The sequence below is a fragment of the Seriola aureovittata genome, chromosome 21 (assembly GCF_021018895.1).
Source record: "Seriola aureovittata isolate HTS-2021-v1 ecotype China chromosome 21, ASM2101889v1, whole genome shotgun sequence".
NCBI classification, from domain to species: domain Eukaryota; kingdom Metazoa; phylum Chordata; class Actinopteri; order Carangiformes; family Carangidae; genus Seriola; species Seriola aureovittata.
The window spans coordinates 5,873,555-5,891,908 of NC_079384.1; the positions used below are offsets into that span (position 1 = coordinate 5,873,555).

Below are 18,354 nucleotides of genomic sequence, written 5' to 3' on the forward strand. Positions count from 1 at the left end.
TCCTTGGTGTTACCTCTTTGTGTGGTTCCATGATGACGGTAACACTCTTGCCGGTGACCTGGGCGAGCACCTGCAGAGAGTGCATGGCCTGCTTTCTGACAGTGGAGTTGGGAGAGGTGACCTCTCGGACCAGGTCATGCGTGACCATGTGGAAAGACTTATCCTGCGCAGCCAGCAGCTCCTCTGTCTTTTCTTCATCTTTCAGTGGAGTGGCACAACGCACCAGCAACTGCTCCAGGGTGGTCTTAGCCATGGCTACAGCACCATTTGACACCTGTGTGAAAATCAATAAGTTAGTAGATACAATGCCAAAGCAATAAAGGTGGAGTGGTGCGACAAGAAAGAAAGGTTACGTGCTGTTACAAAAGCATTTGTACAACATTGTGGGACGACAAAAGGCGACCAAAGACGGGTAAATCTTTGCACTCAATAACTAATTAATAAACAGAGATGTCCCTTCTACCCTTTTGAAATTGTTATAAAATATTATAATATGCACAATTCTTTTTGTATTCTTTACCTCTCCTGTGAGGTCCATCATGACGAAGAGCAGGGCCTTAAGAAAAGTGAGCTGGTTCTGTAGCACCCAGATCAGAGGCAGTCTCTCCATCAGGAACTTGATGGACACCACGCCGCCAAGCTTGGCGTACCAGGCCTGCTCATAGCAGCAGGCGCACAGACGCTCCACAATGTACGAGAACAAGGGCAGCTGACATGCCTGCAGATGTAAACAAGAGGCCGGAGTGATTAACTGATTACCATTAAAAGACTAAACATACATGTATATGAGAGCATAAATCAAACAATCATTCATTTCAAAGTGAAATCATGTCTTAAGTTATCTTAATGGCCAACACAATTTACCACAGTTCCAAAACAATGGGCACAATGAGCCTAAGTGCCAATGTGTTTATTCAGTTCACAAATTAATGAACCCTCCAGCACCCTCCTCCCAATTACTTACCCTCTCCTTGGACCCGAGGATGATGCTTGCCACGTCAAAGATGACGGCCAGTGCCACCTCTCCAATCTTACACAGCTCCTTCTCCTCATAGGCCATGCAGATAGCTATGGCATCAATCAGAACCAAGGGATCCATGCCCTTTGAGCCATTCTCCTCACTGTGGAACATGGCTGTGCTTGGCTGGCTGCCTAGCTGGTAGCACTGCAGCAAGAATGGCCCTGGGGTCAAGGAATAGGACAAAATTATGTTTAATGTGAATATATATACATATATTAATTTTAATATAAAAGATCACACCTATGTGTTACAGTACATGTGACTTAAATTTAAGTTTCTATCTGTCTTGTATTAGATGCAAAACTATAAGCCAGAATTTTCATCAGAGAAAGGACAAAATTGGAAAGTGACAGATTTTCTTCTGCAGTTGGGAATAGATGCCAATGCCAGGGCAAAACAGAAAGCTAATATTAGATGAAGAGAATACGAAGAGCAGAAGTCCCTCACCACACTGCTGGGCCACAGCGACCATGGTATAATGGCGAATCAGGCTGGCTACGAAGGGCAGCGCACTGGGCCTCAGGTCCTTTATCACAGCAGACATGAATGCCCCAGTCAGGGCCTGTTCAAACGTTCTGCGGGCAGGCGTGTCTTGTGCTTTGTAGCGGTGAGAGATGATGACATTGGGGATCCACTTCTCAGTGAAGCTAATGGGGGAGAAAACCACACAATGAATTAGAGGATTACATATTAACAAGGACAACATATTAATATGTGACAATGGCGCTGAAACTTTCTTTAAGCTGGAAGCCCAGAAATCATTTAATGGTTTGTGTTCAGCCCATTTGCTAAAAATTTCAGAGTAAAGATCCATCTCCATTACCTCTCTGCAGGCCCCAACCCGGTATCTCTGATTCTTATTGTCCTTACATTTTCTCTCTCCTCTTAGTTCCTTCTGCCTATCTATTCCTCTGCCTCCCTCTTTGTCCCCTGTTGGTATTTTTGTTATTTACTGCAGCTGAAGGCAACTGGGCCGTGGTGTGATTGAGCAGCTGTTTTCTCCATGCTTGAGCTTGTGTTTTATAATGCCACACGCCAGGGGCAGACCTGATGGATCACTTCATTTCATTATTGCCATTTAAAAGACTGCTCTTTGGAGGAGGAGAGAGAAGAACGGGGGCTGAGAGGAAAGGGAAAAGGCAAGCAAGGAATGTGGCGGGTGGAGAAAGTGGGGGTGGCACAGAATGTCAGATCAATTGCCCTTCATTTATTTGGAGGCCTGCCACTCCAGGGCTGCTACGTTCTCCCCAGTTGGCATTTTATGAATTGCTCTATGTGTCCTTTTTTTTCCTAAACTGAAAGGCTGCATTTACAGTGACCAAATACTGAGGCAGAGAGAGATGCTGTGAAGAAAATAAAGGACGGCAGAGAAAGAAAAAAAAAAAATCAGTCAAAATCCTTCAGGAGAGAGAGACAACTCAAATCGAGACATCTGACAAGAGGAGGCAGCAGTGCAGCCCCCTTGATCATAACTGACACACTTCATTATCCCCACAGAAATGTGCACACAGACACATTCATGTGCATGTGTGTGTTAGTGCGTAATGACAGGAGAGTGTAAGGGGCATGGTGCAGCGTAAACAGACAGGGGAAAGTCAATTAGCCCCTGCCCAGAGATCAATGATGGTAATGTGACTAACCCACCCGGCAACCACCTTCCCCTTCTTGTTTCTCTGTTCATGTATGTGTTTCTGCCTCGCAGTGAAGCCTGCCAAAGGGTGGGTGGGGGGCGCCTGCAAGTGTGTAATTAGCAATTCCCACCCCTGAGACAGAACTGATGAGCCAGTGTGTGTTGGGGACAGTGGTGAAGACATGACATGAGAGACTGAAAAATAGGGCATGTCAGCAGGTGGCGAGACAGGGTGTAGGTGGGGGGGGCAGAGATACAGAGCCGGTGTGTTAGGTGGGGTTGAGAGACGACAGACAGGGAGGGAAGGGGGAAACAATGTACATGGGGTGGAGGTCACGCTCAAGTTAGGCCAGGTAAAGGATAAAGAGGGGGATGATTGATCAGAGACCTGGCTGTGTAAAGACCCAATGTCAAACGCATGACATGTAATTTTATCGCCTCCTTCTGTTTATGTAGATAAAACTAGCCATCTACTGTAGCAGCAACACAAAACATAAATATACTGAATATTTCCTGAACAACTAGTAAATCAAAATACATCAAGACACTGTAGCTGTATTTATTTTAGATAAATGTGTCCATGCAATGTACATTTACTAAATAAAACTATATTTACCTAAAAAAGTCTAACATCTATAATCTAGTACTGAATAGTGCATTGCTACTGAAATAACAATTAATCAATTGTAAATTAATATTACAATAACAGCAACATCTAGGCATATGCTACAGACGAAATCAAGCCAAGAATGTTTCCTTACTTGGGATGAGACAGAAGCTGGTAGAGGGCATGCTTGTTGTCGTCCAGACTGGTCATGGCCACCAGGAAACACTTAATGACCTCCCAGGCCTGTCGTCTGTAGTAGGGCTCTGTGTTGGCGCTCTTCAGACAGTCTAGAGCCGTCTCTATCGCCTTGGAAAGAACATAACAAACAAATCATTTCCATTCTGAAATGACAAGTTGCAAAATGCTGATATTCTCATATTATTAACATGGGGATAGAACTGCAGTATACAACTACATACATAAATATATATATATATGATTAATTTGCAGGAAGTAACACAGACACCATCTGGCCAAGCAAAGGTCATTATGATTTCTACATTATGGGCTGACAAGCCACAGCAGCCAGGCACTTAAAAAGGGAGAAAATGAACTAATTAACGCCACTCAGAACAGAGGGGAAAAGATTAGGAGGATGCGAGAATAGGAAGGATGAGAGGAGAGATGAGGGAGCCGCATAATTGAATTGTGGACCTGTCAGTGTATTAGGATATCGGGATATTTCTGTCAGGACCAGGACTCTGACAAGTATTCTATTATAAGTACTAGCAGTGGTTTCAGAAAGCATTCTGACCCCGTCACTTTTTGCGCATTTTAATGTGTTTTAGAATGAATTATAAATGGATAAAATTGGAATTTTTTTCCACCAATCTACTCTCAAAAACCCATAATAATATAGTGATTTTTTTTTTTAAATGCTACTTTGTTAAAAAATTGAAATTTGAGATGTCATATTTACTTAAGTATTTACAATTTCACTAATGGGAGCAATAAAGTATGTATGTATATCTATTTGGCACCTAATTCAGTACTTCATAAAAGCCCCTCTGGCAGCTATAACAACTTCGAGTCTTCCTGGGTATGTCTCTACAAGCTTTGCACACCTGAATTTATGCAGTCTCTCATTCTTCCTGGCAGATCCTCTTAAACTCTCTCAGATTAGATGGGAAATGTCTGTGAACTGCCATCTTCATGTCACCCCATGCATGTACAGTAAGACTTGCCACAAAGTCACTACAGCGTTGTTGTATTTATACTTCTGGTCATTGTCGTGATGAAAGGTGAACAGCAGGTTTTCTTCAGTGACCTCTCTGTACTTGGATACATTTATCTTTCCCTCATATCTATCCAATCTCCCTGTCCCTGCCACTGAGAAGCAGCACGAAGCTGCCACCATCATGCTTCACAGTAGGGTGGTGTTAGCCAGGTGATGAGCAGTGCCTGGTGTTCGCCAGACACAGTGTTTCCTGCCTACAGCAATACATTTTTTTTCTCATCAAACCAGAGAATCTTTTTCCTCATGCTCCCACAGTCCCTTAAATGCTGTTTGGCAATCTACAAGCAGACTGTCACATCCCTTCTACTCTAGAGTGGCTTCTGTCTAACCACTTTACTACAGAGGCCTGATTGATAAGGGTGCTGCTGAAATGGTCATCCTTACAGCAGGTTCTCTCATCTCTGCAGAGGAGTAGCTCTGATTGAAGACTGATTGTTAGGTTCTTGGTCACCTCCCTGACTGAGGCCCTTCATGCCCGGTTACTCAGTTTGGCCGGTTGACTAACTCTAGGAAGCGTCCTGGTGGTTTCAAACGTCTGCCCTGATCTACGCCTCACAACAATTTTATTGCAGTGTTCTATAGAGATTTCTTCACGGCTTGGTTTTTGTCCTGAGACGTAATTGTGGGACTGTACATACACAGGAAATGTGCCTTTTTGAACTCCAGTCTCCAGTCAATTCAATTTGCCACATGTGGACTCCAATCAAGTTGTGGCCACATTAAGGAAAATTAAATCAGAGTTGTACCAGGTTGTACCAGACCACAGTTTGGAGTGCCACAGTAAAACCAGACTTTTGTAAATAAGAGATTTCATCTTTGGATTTTTAATAAATTAGCAAAACCTTCTAAAAAACATGTTTTCACTTTGTCACTATGGATCAGTGAGAGTAATCTCATTGTATATTCTCGTCTAAATGAATACAATTAGTAAAGTGTACAACAAGTGAAGGCATCTGAATACTTTTTGAAGTTCCTGTAGATATAAAAAAGAAAAGACTCTGGAAGCAAACTTCTAAGAAAACACAGCTTTCTACTTTAGCCTTTTAAGAGTTCGAACTTACAGGAGAGTGTTCAGAAAAAAAATAACATTCAAGAGGAAAATGGGAAATGGAAAAGAACTTGAAAGGCAAAAGAAGCGAGAGAAATTCTGAGATATGCAGCTTAAATCCCCTGTGAGTGTTTTTACATGTTGTACTACCTTGATGAGATTCAAGTTATTCAGATCACTGTTATTTGATCTCTCTGTCTACCTTACAGCACTTTAAGCCTTCTCTCCCTCAATGTGCCAACAAACCGTATGGCTGCATCAAGAGGCTGCAAGAGATTCATGCCTTCGGTCTGTGCATGTGGGTGTGCAGCATGTGAGTGTGTGCGCTGCCTCTGCTCGTGATGATGGCAAACACACAGATGGATAGCCAGAAAGAAGGAGCAGCCATTAGTGAGAGTAAATAATGCCGTCATGGTGGCCCACACTAGATTGATGATTACTGACTGGGGATGAGGAGGAGAAACAGGAGATGAATTTAATTACCTGGAGGACACACACATCTCCTCACTCACTCCATCCCTCACACACACAAAGCCCTGACAAGGATATATTGCTCTCTGTGGAGAACAATAATGAGGAATATCAAGCTGTTTTACGTTTAATTCTCTCTTTCCAAAACTGAAATACAAAAGTAAAAAAAGGGGAGAAATGGGATTCAAACTGGTTTCAAGCAGTGTTACAGAGTGACCTCTGCAAACAACTTAAAGTGGACATTATCATCATATCTTACCTTCTCCATGGGCAGCTGTATGGACGCCTTGCAGTCAGTGAATTCGGCCTTGATGCTGGGCCCCTGGACCTCAGTCACCACATAATGCAGCCTCTGAGACTCCTTCAGCATCTTCCTGTTGCTGCCTCCAAACTTTCCCAACACCCGATAAGCTACATGGGAGATGCTCTCTGCTGGGTTGCGGAGTGTGCGCCACAAGGCCTGGAGCAAGCAGGTGAGAAGGAGAAAAACATGTAAATGGAAGAAAGAGAAAGACCGTACTGAACTGCATATTATAAAATACATCAACCAAACGCTGGCTGATAAGTCACTACCAGTTACTAGCAATTCTGCTAGATAAGTAGCCATAGTCATATTTAGTTAACTGAACTAATGGGTCAAAGGACATGCACACAAGATTACAAACATTAGTCGCCTTCCATAGTTCAAGGATGATTTATTCTGGTTTAGTGCGATGTATGCGGGTATTGCCCTTCTGCCCGCTGACCACTAGAGGGCAGATATACTAACAGGTACTGCGTAAATGATTCAATAATTGTCTACCAATGAGTTACTTCTAGATCTATTAATCTGAAAAATGTATCTTTTCTGTGTCCTGCCACTCAGCTCAGTAAGAATTGCACTGGGCTGCACAATGAATCATGATGACAAGAACAATCCTCACCTGCATGAGCTCAGCCCTGACAGGCTGAATGTGGTCGTAGAGGAAGTCAGGCTGTAAGTTGTCTACACACAACTCCAGGGTGCGTAGGCCTTGGCTGACCAGGGTCTGAGAGCCGTTGAGGGCAGATACCAGCGGATCCATTAGCATGGGTAAGTAGGGCAGCAAGGAGCTCAGTCGCACTGGCACGGTCAAACACAACTCCACAAACAGGTCCTTCATGTGTTGCTTGTGAAGGCCACTCTGTAGCATGTTCAGACCTAATTGCACAGAGGAGATTGGGAAATGAATTTCAGGGTGGCTCGTGTGCGGATTATACTTTTGCACCTTTGTCAAATACAATTTATCTAAACTTAAGAGATATTATGTGCGAGGCTTTACCTTGCAGAAGGTTCGGCAGAAGGGGTAAAAACTCCTGGTAGAGCAGGTCATGGCTGCCTCCACCAATAGAGCGGAAGAGAGCTCGGAGAAGCAGGAAGTAGTTGTAGGGTTCCTTAGCTGACTGGGCCAGTTCCATAGAGCTGTTCACGATCTTGTGCAGGTGTGGCTGAGGAAAAAAGGGACAGTCACACTAATAAAGACTGCCTGAGATAAAGAAAAAAATAGCCTCAAAAAACACATTAAAACCTCTACTTACTTTCAGCATCTGTTCATTCTCTGCAGCAAATAATGACACTGAGCCAAAGACTAGTTTGAAGAGCTTGAGGTAGAGGTTTGAGAGTTCAACATTTGAGCCCATCTCTGGCAGTCTTTCAAGAAGATACTCCACTAGGATGGTGGCAAATAGTGCAGATGTTGACAGGTTGGCCAGGAAAGAGTTTGCAACAATCTGGGATCACAACAGAGAACAAACACAGAATTTGAGCACGTGTGATGAAATCAGACTGAAAAAGATATCACTCCTTATACAAAACTAACACATTTTAATTGTGTATGAGAAAGCATGTACCTGTAGTGCATAGTTCTTGGAGATTCTCTCCACCATGTATGGCACAGTCGTCTGAAAAATCTCCTTGAATGTGAGGGGATTCATCATGGTGAAGACCCCAGCAAAGTGCTCCAGAACCTCCTTCTCCTCCTTCATGCGTACAGTCTGGCAGTTGGCTACCCTGATGTATGTCTGCTGGTTATTAGCAACCTGGACCTGGTCAGGAGAAAAAGTTGTTACACTGGGATGTTGATCAATTGAAAACCTTTTTTTAATAAGAGCTTCGTCGTACCGACTTATACATATTCGTTAGTGAGTTTTGTGATTGCTCCTCCACAAACTTCATTTCGTGTTTGTTTTATCATCACTACACAAACAAAAATACTGATAGTATAGTGAAGATCTTTTGTCATACCTGGTAGATGTCCAAGGCCTGCATGGCATATTTGACCAGCTTAATGTAGATTTGGGTCTCCTTTGGCTGAAGCTGCTTGTTAGGAATGAACTGAGCCTCTGGAGAAAATAAAAAAAAAAAACAAATAGAAAGTTGGACAGTGCATGTAGGCAAGTCCAAATCAAATCAAATAATCGTTAATACATATGCATTTATATGCTGGGTGCCTAAAGTGCCTGTTGCTGTTGCGTGGATCCGTGTCTTCTCACCTCCTGGGGCCTTGCAAGAGGTGATGCCCCAAGTAATCGTCTTCACTCCACATACCAGGGTCTTGACTAGGCTGCGGCAATCGGACACCTGAAATGTCTGCTTGTCTTCTTTTTCACCAGGTCGGTCAAAGGGCGTTGCTGGTGGTTGAGGCGTTGCAGCAACGGGTGTGGGGGGAGCAGGAGGTGGAAGGGCGGGGGTGGTGGATGGAGTGGGTGTGGCTGGAACCCCGGGTAACGCCCCCGGGTCGACTACACCCATCTCTGACTGAGGCTTGCACTTCTTGAAGATGGAGACAAGCTGGTAGCGTGCAATCGTGTGGAACTTCAGCACAAACACCTGAAGAGGAAGAGAGGTGAAAAAACATTACCCAACATCTCTTCAGTGTGTATCAAATATACATCACTGCGTTTTGTATTGATCCCAGCTCTGTGCTACCTACCTCCAGCATCCTCATCAGGATGTCCCGTCCATTGCCGTTCTCCTGCTCTGACTTTGAGCGGATGCAGTCCACCAAGTTGAGCAGTAATTTGCAGGACATGGTCTGGATGTTACTAGGAAGTGACTCATCATCAATGTTTTTGGCAAAGAGCTGCACAGCTAGGGATAAGTCCGTCAGGGGCAAATTCTGACGAACGTGGTGCACCAGGTCTGCTAGTGTGCTGTAGGCCAAGGGTCTGGAAAGTAAAATAGACATGTCACTGTGACATTTGGAGCAGAATTATAGTCATATTTCATGACTGAATGCTAGTGAAAACTGAAAAGTCTGTGCTCCAGTGAACTGACACTTTCTAAAAAGGCAGAAAAACTAGTACTCATAGAAGTTTAATACAGGAAAAGCCTGACAGATATGGAAAGTAGCTGCAGATGCAGCTGAAACTGGCATATGTAAGGGAGAAAGAGAAGGTGAGGTAATGAGTGACACTGATAGTCCTGCCAGGTCTCATCCAGCTGCCTCGTTTGCTATGTGGTACTAATGTGAAATGACAGCTATTTTGTTGATGAGGTGAGCTAGTTTGGCATCTGAGGAGGGTTCAAGGAGGTTTTCGACCTAAGGGAGGATGTGTGGGCAGTTTGCCCTCTGGAGATGCAGGTGTACATGACAGCTTGACAGTGCGATCTGTGCTGCAGTGTTGCAGTTGCAGTCAGCTTCCCTGAGAATTTTGGCAGCACTGAGAACTACCTGATTAATATGCTAGGACACTTAACATGCACCTGGCTGAGAAATCAACCACAAGGGGGGGGGGGATCAAATTATTGTGAACACACACAAAACTCACCTAAGAGTCTCTCGTGCAGTGTAGCCAGAACCGATCAGGATGGATTCATCAAAAAGTTTGTCCATACAAGGGATAAACTCTGAAACACAATGAGATACATTTTCATGACATGATTCAAAAATGTTGTCTGCCCAGAAAAAGAAGTGGTGCGATAGATGTTCTTAATGCTTAATTCTAACAAGACAAAGGAACAATAAACGTACATAAAATAATAGAAAATGCTTGTTGTATCAAATATAACAAATATAATAATAACCATATCAATGCCCCTTTTCCTACTGTGGCAGCAAGAGTATAACTGTCATCCGAACACCTAATTATGGTAAAATAGTTTCCTGAGTTTTCTGCGGCTCCACGAAGCAAAATCTCTCGCAGAAAATGAGGCGAATCACTGAAAATAGTTTCAGCCACAGAAGCAAGACGAAATTCACAGTATAATGCAGAAAATAGCCCCAAAATGTGCATCACCGTCTCAAGATTTCATTGATGGGTGGTTGAGCTTTTATTCCATTTCATTCAGTCTCACTTTCCACCGCTTAGTCTCCAAATCTAAATTAGGTGCTACAGCCACAGTTTGACAGCTAATAAAAATGTTATTTCAGAAGTGTGAAATGTGAAAAATTAAGTGTGACTTGGCAGGAAAATCTAGGCTGTTAATGTTTTGACCAGGATGAACACCATAAACTACAATTAGCCTTAAAGTTTCTTCAGTATTCACGGATCAAAAAAGTCCTTAAAAACATAATGTGTATTATGAAAGAAATATGAACCTTATTTTCATGTTTCACACTAGCTTATATGAATTTGTGTGTGTGTGCACGTGTATACATACGGCTGCGGAGGTCAGTTGTGAGAATGTGCTTGGCTGCGATGAGAAGTTCCTTGCGGAGGTGAGCAGTCTCAGAGGGGCAGTTGGACAGCAGCTGCAGCATGCCCTTTACCATCTGCTGAGAGTACTTCCCTACCAGGTCCTGATTGGGCAAACACACACATACACACAAACACACACATATATAACAAAATATGCTTAAAAACACAATTAATTTTAAAAATGTACTGTATTCTGAGACAAGCTTACTTTTTCCAATAAAATTACTAGCATTTCTAGACCAACACTTCCACAGCTAGTATTTTGGGCCCATGTTCGATATCTTTTAGTTTAATTTAAATTTCTGCAGCGGTGCAAACAACAGAACACTAACTCACATACTAATGGAATTTTTCTCGAGGTGAGTTAGAAGTTCTTTATATGGTATTATCAGTGTTTCTTATGTTTGTGCCAATTGTGGGTTTTTATTGACTCTTACACCATCCCTATTAATGTCTGTGCACAGAGTAAGGAGAGTCGGAGATATCTTCAGAGGTGTGATTCATTTTTGTTCAGTGTAAAAAAAAAAAAAAAAGTAAATACAAAGTCTTAATTTAATTTTTCAAAGAATCAGTTTTATCTTTATTCTCCCAAGCTTCCATGTCTTCATATCAGTGAGCACATAATATTATACTGTGCTTCCTGCCAATCACCTGGCACCCACAGGAAGAAATGAAATCTTGAAATCAAACCTTCAAAACAATGTTTCCTTGATTCATTATATCTACGTCTTTATATTCAAGGGACATTTGCTAGTAGTTAATGTGAAACCAAGTTTGACTAGAGGATGCATTTAAAAATTCTAAGTATATATAATATACATTGCAAAACACTGGTGAGTGGAACCATACAGTGGTGCAAATAAAATGGCTTTAAGCATAAATGACAACTATTTCCTTTAAAGTGGGATGACTCATTGAGCCTATTCATTAGCAATGGATGATGTAACATGCAGCCATCAAAACAGGCGTACCTGGTAGATTCGAATGATGTAGGCCAGAAATGACAGTGTCTTTATCTGTGCAGCAATGAAGTCTGCATACAGCTCCTTGTTATAAAGCTTGTGTTGCCTGCAAAGGAAACGGAATGATTTACATACAAAAGCCATTTAGTCCCATCAAAGACATTAATGATGTTGTATACCTGCAGTAGGTGGCAATTACACGGGTTGAAATTGCGCGTCTACATATGGGAGTCAAATCTACATGGGTGGCTTGTTTGTTTGCGTCACAGCAGTTACTGCACGTCAGAAGGAAACTCTCTCTCTATACCTGCTAGACACTGCTGAGGTATTTTTTCTAAATTAACTCTGCTCCATTTCCTTCCTGTTCAGAATGCTTAACACAACTCTCTTCCTACCCTGAGAGGTTTCACCTCCTGCTAAGCCAATTCCTACAATTTTAACTTCTCCAAATGGATTTTAACTCCGGCTCTGGCAGGCAAAGTGCCAAGCAACACCATCAACAAACTTAGTGTGAGAGAGGAAGAGGAGAAAAAAAAAAATCAATTCTCTTAAACGTGCCCAAACTCATTTCGAATGAAATTTGTTAAAGGCACACTCAAACACCTGTCTCAGACACACTTGCACAGCGCACACACACAATATGAGCGTGCGTGTTAACAAGCATACACAAATGCATCTTACCTGGCCTGTGGAGACACCTGGAGCATGATGGTGTTCATGATGAGGGGTACAAACTCTGACACCACATTGTGGATGTTCAGCTTATATAGCTGAGGGGCAAGAGCAAACACACAATCCCAGTAAATGAGAAACTAACCTCATTTAAATACAGACATCATCACAGCTGAAGGAATTCATCCCAAAACGCAATATTTTCATATGTATTTTTAGCAGAAAATATGTCAAAACTTTCATGATTCCAATTAAATTGCAGATGAGTCAGTTCAATTAGTGCTGTCAGAATCTTTGCAACTTAACTTCAGTCTCCAAAAAGAAAGTGCATTTTAAACTAACTTTTTTTTTTTTTATGTCAAAAAGCAGATAGGCCATTTAATAGAGACTCGTTTATTTGTTCCTTTTATCAAACCACATTACCAAAGGTTAATGTGAGAAAGGCTGGGTTCATTTAGAAAGTATTTCACTTACCTGATACATCAGCACCACTATGATAGGGAGCTCTGCCAGCACCTTGAGAGACAAAGACCCCCGTGGAATGATGGTGTGCTGGAGGTAGAAATAAAAGGAGAAACATAATGAGAAGACTGTAATGACTGAGTGATGCAACTGCTGAACATATACACCATTGCTGCAGTAAAAATATCCAGGGCAAGTTTAAGTTTAAAATGTACGATGTTTCTGATTTTTCTAAGCACAGTCTTTATATAATGAAGATCGAGAAATTAATTTTAAGGAAAAGGATCTTAAATAAAGGACCACGTTTCTCCCACAGATATTAAGTGCGTGGGTTATAAAACCTTTAGTTTACCCTGAGCAGACGGTTATTTATTTAGCCTCATTAAAATTCTTCTTGACCTTACCAACAATCATTGCTGGCTATAACACCATAACACACTTGAATCCCAGATGTCACATTATCAATCTTCCACATATTTAGGAATCCCCTAGTGGGCTGTGATTATATATTCACCAATGTAAAACAAGCCACTGCTAAAGGAGAGCATAATGTACCTTCTACATCTTTTCTATTTAAGAATAAGCGCACTTTGTGGTCTCTTCTGTTGCTGTGCCAACACAGTGCACTACTACCATCCAGTGGTTAGAGACAGTACTGTAAAAATATGGAGTATAAATACTGAACAAACTGTTGGGTTAGCTTACTGTTCGTGTTTCGCTGTCTTCCCTCTCAGGTGCAGTCTTAACCAACACAGAGGTGATCATCCCCACCATTTCTGGAGAGGGAACTGTGTTCTCTGCTATCACCTGTGGGTTCTCAAAGTACCTGGCCTGATGGGAGTAGAAAGAAACAATGGTTAGAGGCAACAGAGGAAAATTAAACAGACATGTTTGGAAGAAAGGCAGAGAGGAGAGGATGGTGACAAGCTACTCAATGCCTCCAGTAAAAACTTGATCAAATCACAACAAAACACAGTCACCTGATGTGGACGATGTACTTACAACAACTTTGGGAAGGTCTTTATAAATCTGCTTCACAAAGTCCAGAAAGTGATGAATCTGAGAAGATTATGGAAAACATTACAATCTGAGACTCTAAGAAAATGTTCAAAAGTTAATTTTTTCATCAAGAATGAGAGGAAAAAAATTCTTCTATTTGGCCTGGCTAAGTTAAACAGAAGAGTCTGTCCTCATACAAATTACATATGTAATGCTGCTCCTACTGTTTGTCATTCAGCTTTTGGTCTACTTATTTAAGTAAGTAAGTGTTTTTAAGTACATTTCTTAAAGTAATTTTAAGTATTTATCATATGTTCATTATTTACTATAGGGAATGAGATAATAGTTCTGAGTTGAGACAGTTTAAAGATCACGATTTCCAGCATCACAGGAATATTAACAAATATACTTTTGTCTTTAACAGGAATTAGACCAGAAAAGATCACTCTCGGTTTGCATCCATCAGCACAGGGACAAAATACTGGGGGAAAATCTGATTCTTTTTTGTGAGCTTAGAATTTCTTAAGCTGAGGACAACCTTATCAAAATCTCTTTCAAAATGTTTTCACAACTGAAGAACTCACCTCCTGGGAGATTGGAGGGCGGAACTGTTTGTGTAGCTCAATGATGATGCGAAGGCATATCAGCACATTTTCCTCACTTTCAATCTGGAAAAAACAAGGGGGGAAAAATGCGTGAAATAACCATTCAATAGCTCCTGTATGTGTGGCATACCTGCATATATATAGCTAATTTGTTTGTTTTTTTACTAGTCCCCACAGTGACTTGTAAATTCCAATCATCATGTCATCTGCAAGTTCATCATTTTTTCATCCAATGTATTTCTCACAGCAATGAACCCCACATATTCAGTCAAACTTTGTATAATGCCTACTAAAGAACACACCCATTACAACCACATGCAAAATGTTGGCGAATTTGGCAAGTGGTTAATATTAATGTATGTTATTACGTGCCTTTACTAAGCTTTGAAAACAGAATATCAGCTAGAAAATAAGGCAAAATCAACTTCTGGAAGTAAAATATTCAATACAGTTTTAAAGTAACTAAATGGTGCAAAACAATAAAATGCAAAACGTTGTGTTGTAAGAGATTAGGATTCATACCTCCAGGAAGCGAAACATCACAGAGAGGATGTTCTTGGTGTGTGGACGAAGGTGTTCATTTGTTGGGATGCGGTGGATGATCTCCAGCACCAGCTTTCTCAATTGCTGAACAAATGGATAACATTTTTAAGTAAATAATCTCACGTACACTTAAATCATTTTATGAGATCTAGTGATTTTCACTCATTTTGGAAAATGTGTTGTGATGAAGTTCAGTGAAAGAGCATTAACTGCTTTTTTTCAAAGGTGAACTGTTGTTGAACATTGGTGAACAGATAAAAAATGAGTGTAGGTGGCCTAAGCCATGGTCTTTAGCCTCATACCTGTGTAGGTTTTTCCTGAAGGAACTGCACCTCTCCATCTTGAAGAAACGTGAGGAAGCGAGGGATAATGTGTTCCAAGAAGGTGGAGTATTGAGGTGAAGATGTCACATTCTGAAATTGACAAGCCCAAAACATTTTATGATATGAAGCAACTCAGAATCTCAGAAACAGTAATGTTTCAAAGCTGTGTCACTTTTCTTAATCAGTGATTTTAATTTGTTGCTATATGCTTACTTCTATGCATCAAAAAGAAAAGTATTTTTCAAGTTTCCACTAATTTAAAAGAAACTTGAACAATTAAACTTTATTGGGATCCATAAAACCAAAAAGATCCATCATTATCCATCAGCGGAGACAAAGAAAATGAATCCTTTCCATCACACACAGAGAACATTCATCAAACTCACCTCAAAGTTCTCGCTGACCTCCTGCATCATCTTCAGCTTAGTTTCATCAGCTGGATGTTGAAGGACAGAGCGCTGCCATTAATCACACTTGCTAATGATACAGTTTCACTTTTCATGGTTGTCTCCATGTGCTCAGCAGGGATTCTCAGATCTTATCAGTTTTACTTTCAGCGTCCAGATTGATCAAGAGGTACATCAAGAAACACACTCTCACTCAAACACACTCACACAGACAAACACTCTCCCAGACACGCGTACCTTTGACTGGACTAAAGCGTATCGCTCTCATCACATCGCCCATGCCAAGTACACATGTCTAACCTGAACCATCATGTATTTGCTGACACTAAGCATAAAAAAAGTTCAATGCAATGACAAAGTAATTAATATGCAGGAGAAATTTATTCTTTGAATTTCTAACTGAATGTGTAACTCCAATAATTATTAAAAGACCTATTTATTTTTATGTGAATCTTTTAATTCATTCTTACATTAAATATTTGACTAACCTTAAAAATTGAAATTGAAAAACTCAATAAACTATTGATTTAAAGTAACTGATTAATTGCATTTTCACTAATCCATGCTGCATCTGATTATCTGCTCATGTTGGAAAGAATGACAGCAGCCCAAATGTTAGCATGAAAATAAAGGTGAAATGTAAGGAAACGAAGTGGAAAACCTCGGATCTAACTCACTGCAGATAAAGCACATCATGTGTGGGTGCCAGATTACTGCTGTATAAAACGTTTTGTATACAGTAACAAAAAAATGTAAGTACAAAACCTGCATTTGATACTATAAATGTGACTACATAGAAACAGACATTTACTGAAAGTGCATAGATTTGGGGCTACCTTAAGTCATTATTCACACATGTGACATTGCTCTTGTCTACATCTCTCATGTCTTGCAAAACACTTGGAGATTTATGAACTTACGAGTGTTGGTGTCTGTGAGCGCTGCCACAAACTGCAGGTACTTCTTCATGAGTGTGGTCTGGTCCACCACAGTGGGGCTGGGAGCAGGCACAAAGGCCATGGTGGCAGCTGAGACAGACTGTGCTGCTGTGGGGAAAGAGGGCAGACAGCAGTCTGCACAGATCTCAGTGTAATCTCATGTACACTGCAGAGATGAGAGGAAAGAAGGGATTTAAAACATTCGTACTGAAAGCGATGCTTAGTCTCTTATTTAAATGTAACAAATTGAACTTCTATTTTGTCAATATTTTTTTAGAACTCTGTGTTGTTACAGGAAAAATGACAGTGTCTACAAACAACATGCTCCTTAACGGACGCACAATGATGACATCATTAGGAGCATCAGCTAGCACAATTTTCCGACAGCATTTGTGAATTAAAAACGTGGTTATCGGTGTCGAAATTGTAGCCCATCGGTTATTAAGAGGCCTTAAGCGCTTATTCGGACTTCCAATAAGCCAGAAAAGTCACATATCATGTTAATTCTGCAAAACATATTAGCAACCGTTAGCTAGTAAGTTAGCTTCCTTAAAGAAAGAAAGCGCTTGCACATCCCCTGGCGTTAAACTCTGTTAAAAAACAATATAAACACAAGCAACAGATCACAAGCACCTTAATCAACATTTAAAAACTCCAAAACTACCCGTGGAGACTGTGGAAAACACGCAATATATGTAAGGTTTATAATAAAAAAAGCGAGCCGTTTACACTTACCGAGCAGCACAGACAGGAAGCTATCGTTCTGTATCCGCCGCTCTCGTGCAGATGCTGCCGGGAGCGAGATGACTGATATCCCTCCGCGGGTTGTTTATCATATTTTCACTTTCAGTGTATATATATATACTTTGTAATATGTTAGACTGATATTTATTTATGCGGAAAAATGATACAATAGATGTTAATTTCCGTGAAAATATGTTATGTTGGTTCCAACGGCTTAGTCTAGTACTAGCGGAAGGATACACCAGTGGCTATAAGACCATCGTTTTCGATGGTCTTCGAGCTCCGGGGAACTAAATGTGTGGTGAACCGCGCATGCTCCCTGTCGTCCATGGATTTATGTTCAAACTTGGCATTGAACCAGAACTTGATACTCTGAAATGTGGATGTGAAATGAGGCCAATGGTAATGTATGTCAAGTCTATGAATCTATGTTAAACTCATGTTTTTTTTTTGTGAATGAACGAGTTTCTTTTGTTCAAATGAAACTTAATTAGTTGTTCCTCCAAAACAGGGCCTGCTCCATCCCTGTACATATTTCAGGGTCATTTGTGTCAGAATACTTTCTAGATGAACTGTTTCATTCATATCTTTACACTTGTCATCATTTATAGTAGTTCTTCTGATTCTGAGTAAGTACAGAAATTGCGAGAGTACCATATGTGTATCTTGTAATACATGCATCTATAGTGCAGGTAACAGACTGCAGTTGTAAATGTCATTAAGTTGTTCATAGATTGTTTTAACAAGAATCCATCAAGTTGTAGTTGTAAATTTTTATAAGTTGTAAAGTTCTTTATGGACCAGATGCTCTGCAGTTCTTTTTCAGAAGGTCAGTGCTCAACTGGTTGAGAGGAGGAGTCTTCCCTATGAATTAAAGATCTTAAAATACATACAATTGTCATGCTGGAGAAGAATATACACCGGCTAGTGGGATATTTCGCAATGTTGTAGCTCAAAAGATCTTTGCGACTCTAATTTCTATGGTTACAAAGTATGAAGAATTATGAGAGATGAGCCATCAGATGG

The 18,354-nt window shown here is 40.9% G+C and overlaps 1 protein-coding gene across 2 annotated transcripts in view; it reads right to left on the reverse strand.

Moving 5' to 3' along the window:
- The window catches only part of trrap (transformation/transcription domain-associated protein), an 81,741-nt gene extending 64,385 nt beyond the window's left edge, over positions 1 to 17,356 (reverse strand). For both annotated transcript variants that reach the window (XM_056365940.1, XM_056365939.1), the window contains exons 1-26: positions 17,320 to 17,356; positions 16,567 to 16,750; positions 15,626 to 15,675; positions 15,219 to 15,329; positions 14,896 to 15,000; positions 14,353 to 14,436; positions 13,772 to 13,828; positions 13,475 to 13,600; positions 12,782 to 12,859; positions 12,317 to 12,405; positions 11,645 to 11,741; positions 10,636 to 10,774; positions 9,804 to 9,882; positions 8,966 to 9,200; positions 8,526 to 8,862; positions 8,278 to 8,375; positions 7,884 to 8,078; positions 7,572 to 7,763; positions 7,316 to 7,481; positions 6,938 to 7,194; positions 6,274 to 6,474; positions 3,413 to 3,564; positions 1,469 to 1,668; positions 965 to 1,182; positions 521 to 718; positions 14 to 274 (exon numbers count right to left, since the gene is read on the reverse strand). In XM_056365940.1, coding sequence (XP_056221915.1) covers positions 14 to 274; positions 521 to 718; positions 965 to 1,182; positions 1,469 to 1,668; positions 3,413 to 3,564; positions 6,274 to 6,474; positions 6,938 to 7,194; positions 7,316 to 7,481; positions 7,572 to 7,763; positions 7,884 to 8,078; positions 8,278 to 8,375; positions 8,526 to 8,862; positions 8,966 to 9,200; positions 9,804 to 9,882; positions 10,636 to 10,774; positions 11,645 to 11,741; positions 12,317 to 12,405; positions 12,782 to 12,859; positions 13,475 to 13,600; positions 13,772 to 13,828; positions 14,353 to 14,436; positions 14,896 to 15,000; positions 15,219 to 15,329; positions 15,626 to 15,675; positions 16,567 to 16,666 — 3,825 coding nt within the window. In that variant the 5' untranslated portion in view covers positions 16,667 to 16,750; positions 17,320 to 17,356. The remainder of the gene's footprint in view (positions 1 to 13; positions 275 to 520; positions 719 to 964; positions 1,183 to 1,468; positions 1,669 to 3,412; positions 3,565 to 6,273; positions 6,475 to 6,937; positions 7,195 to 7,315; positions 7,482 to 7,571; positions 7,764 to 7,883; positions 8,079 to 8,277; positions 8,376 to 8,525; positions 8,863 to 8,965; positions 9,201 to 9,803; positions 9,883 to 10,635; positions 10,775 to 11,644; positions 11,742 to 12,316; positions 12,406 to 12,781; positions 12,860 to 13,474; positions 13,601 to 13,771; positions 13,829 to 14,352; positions 14,437 to 14,895; positions 15,001 to 15,218; positions 15,330 to 15,625; positions 15,676 to 16,566; positions 16,751 to 17,319) is intronic.
- Positions 17,357 to 18,354: the final 998 nt, after the last annotated feature.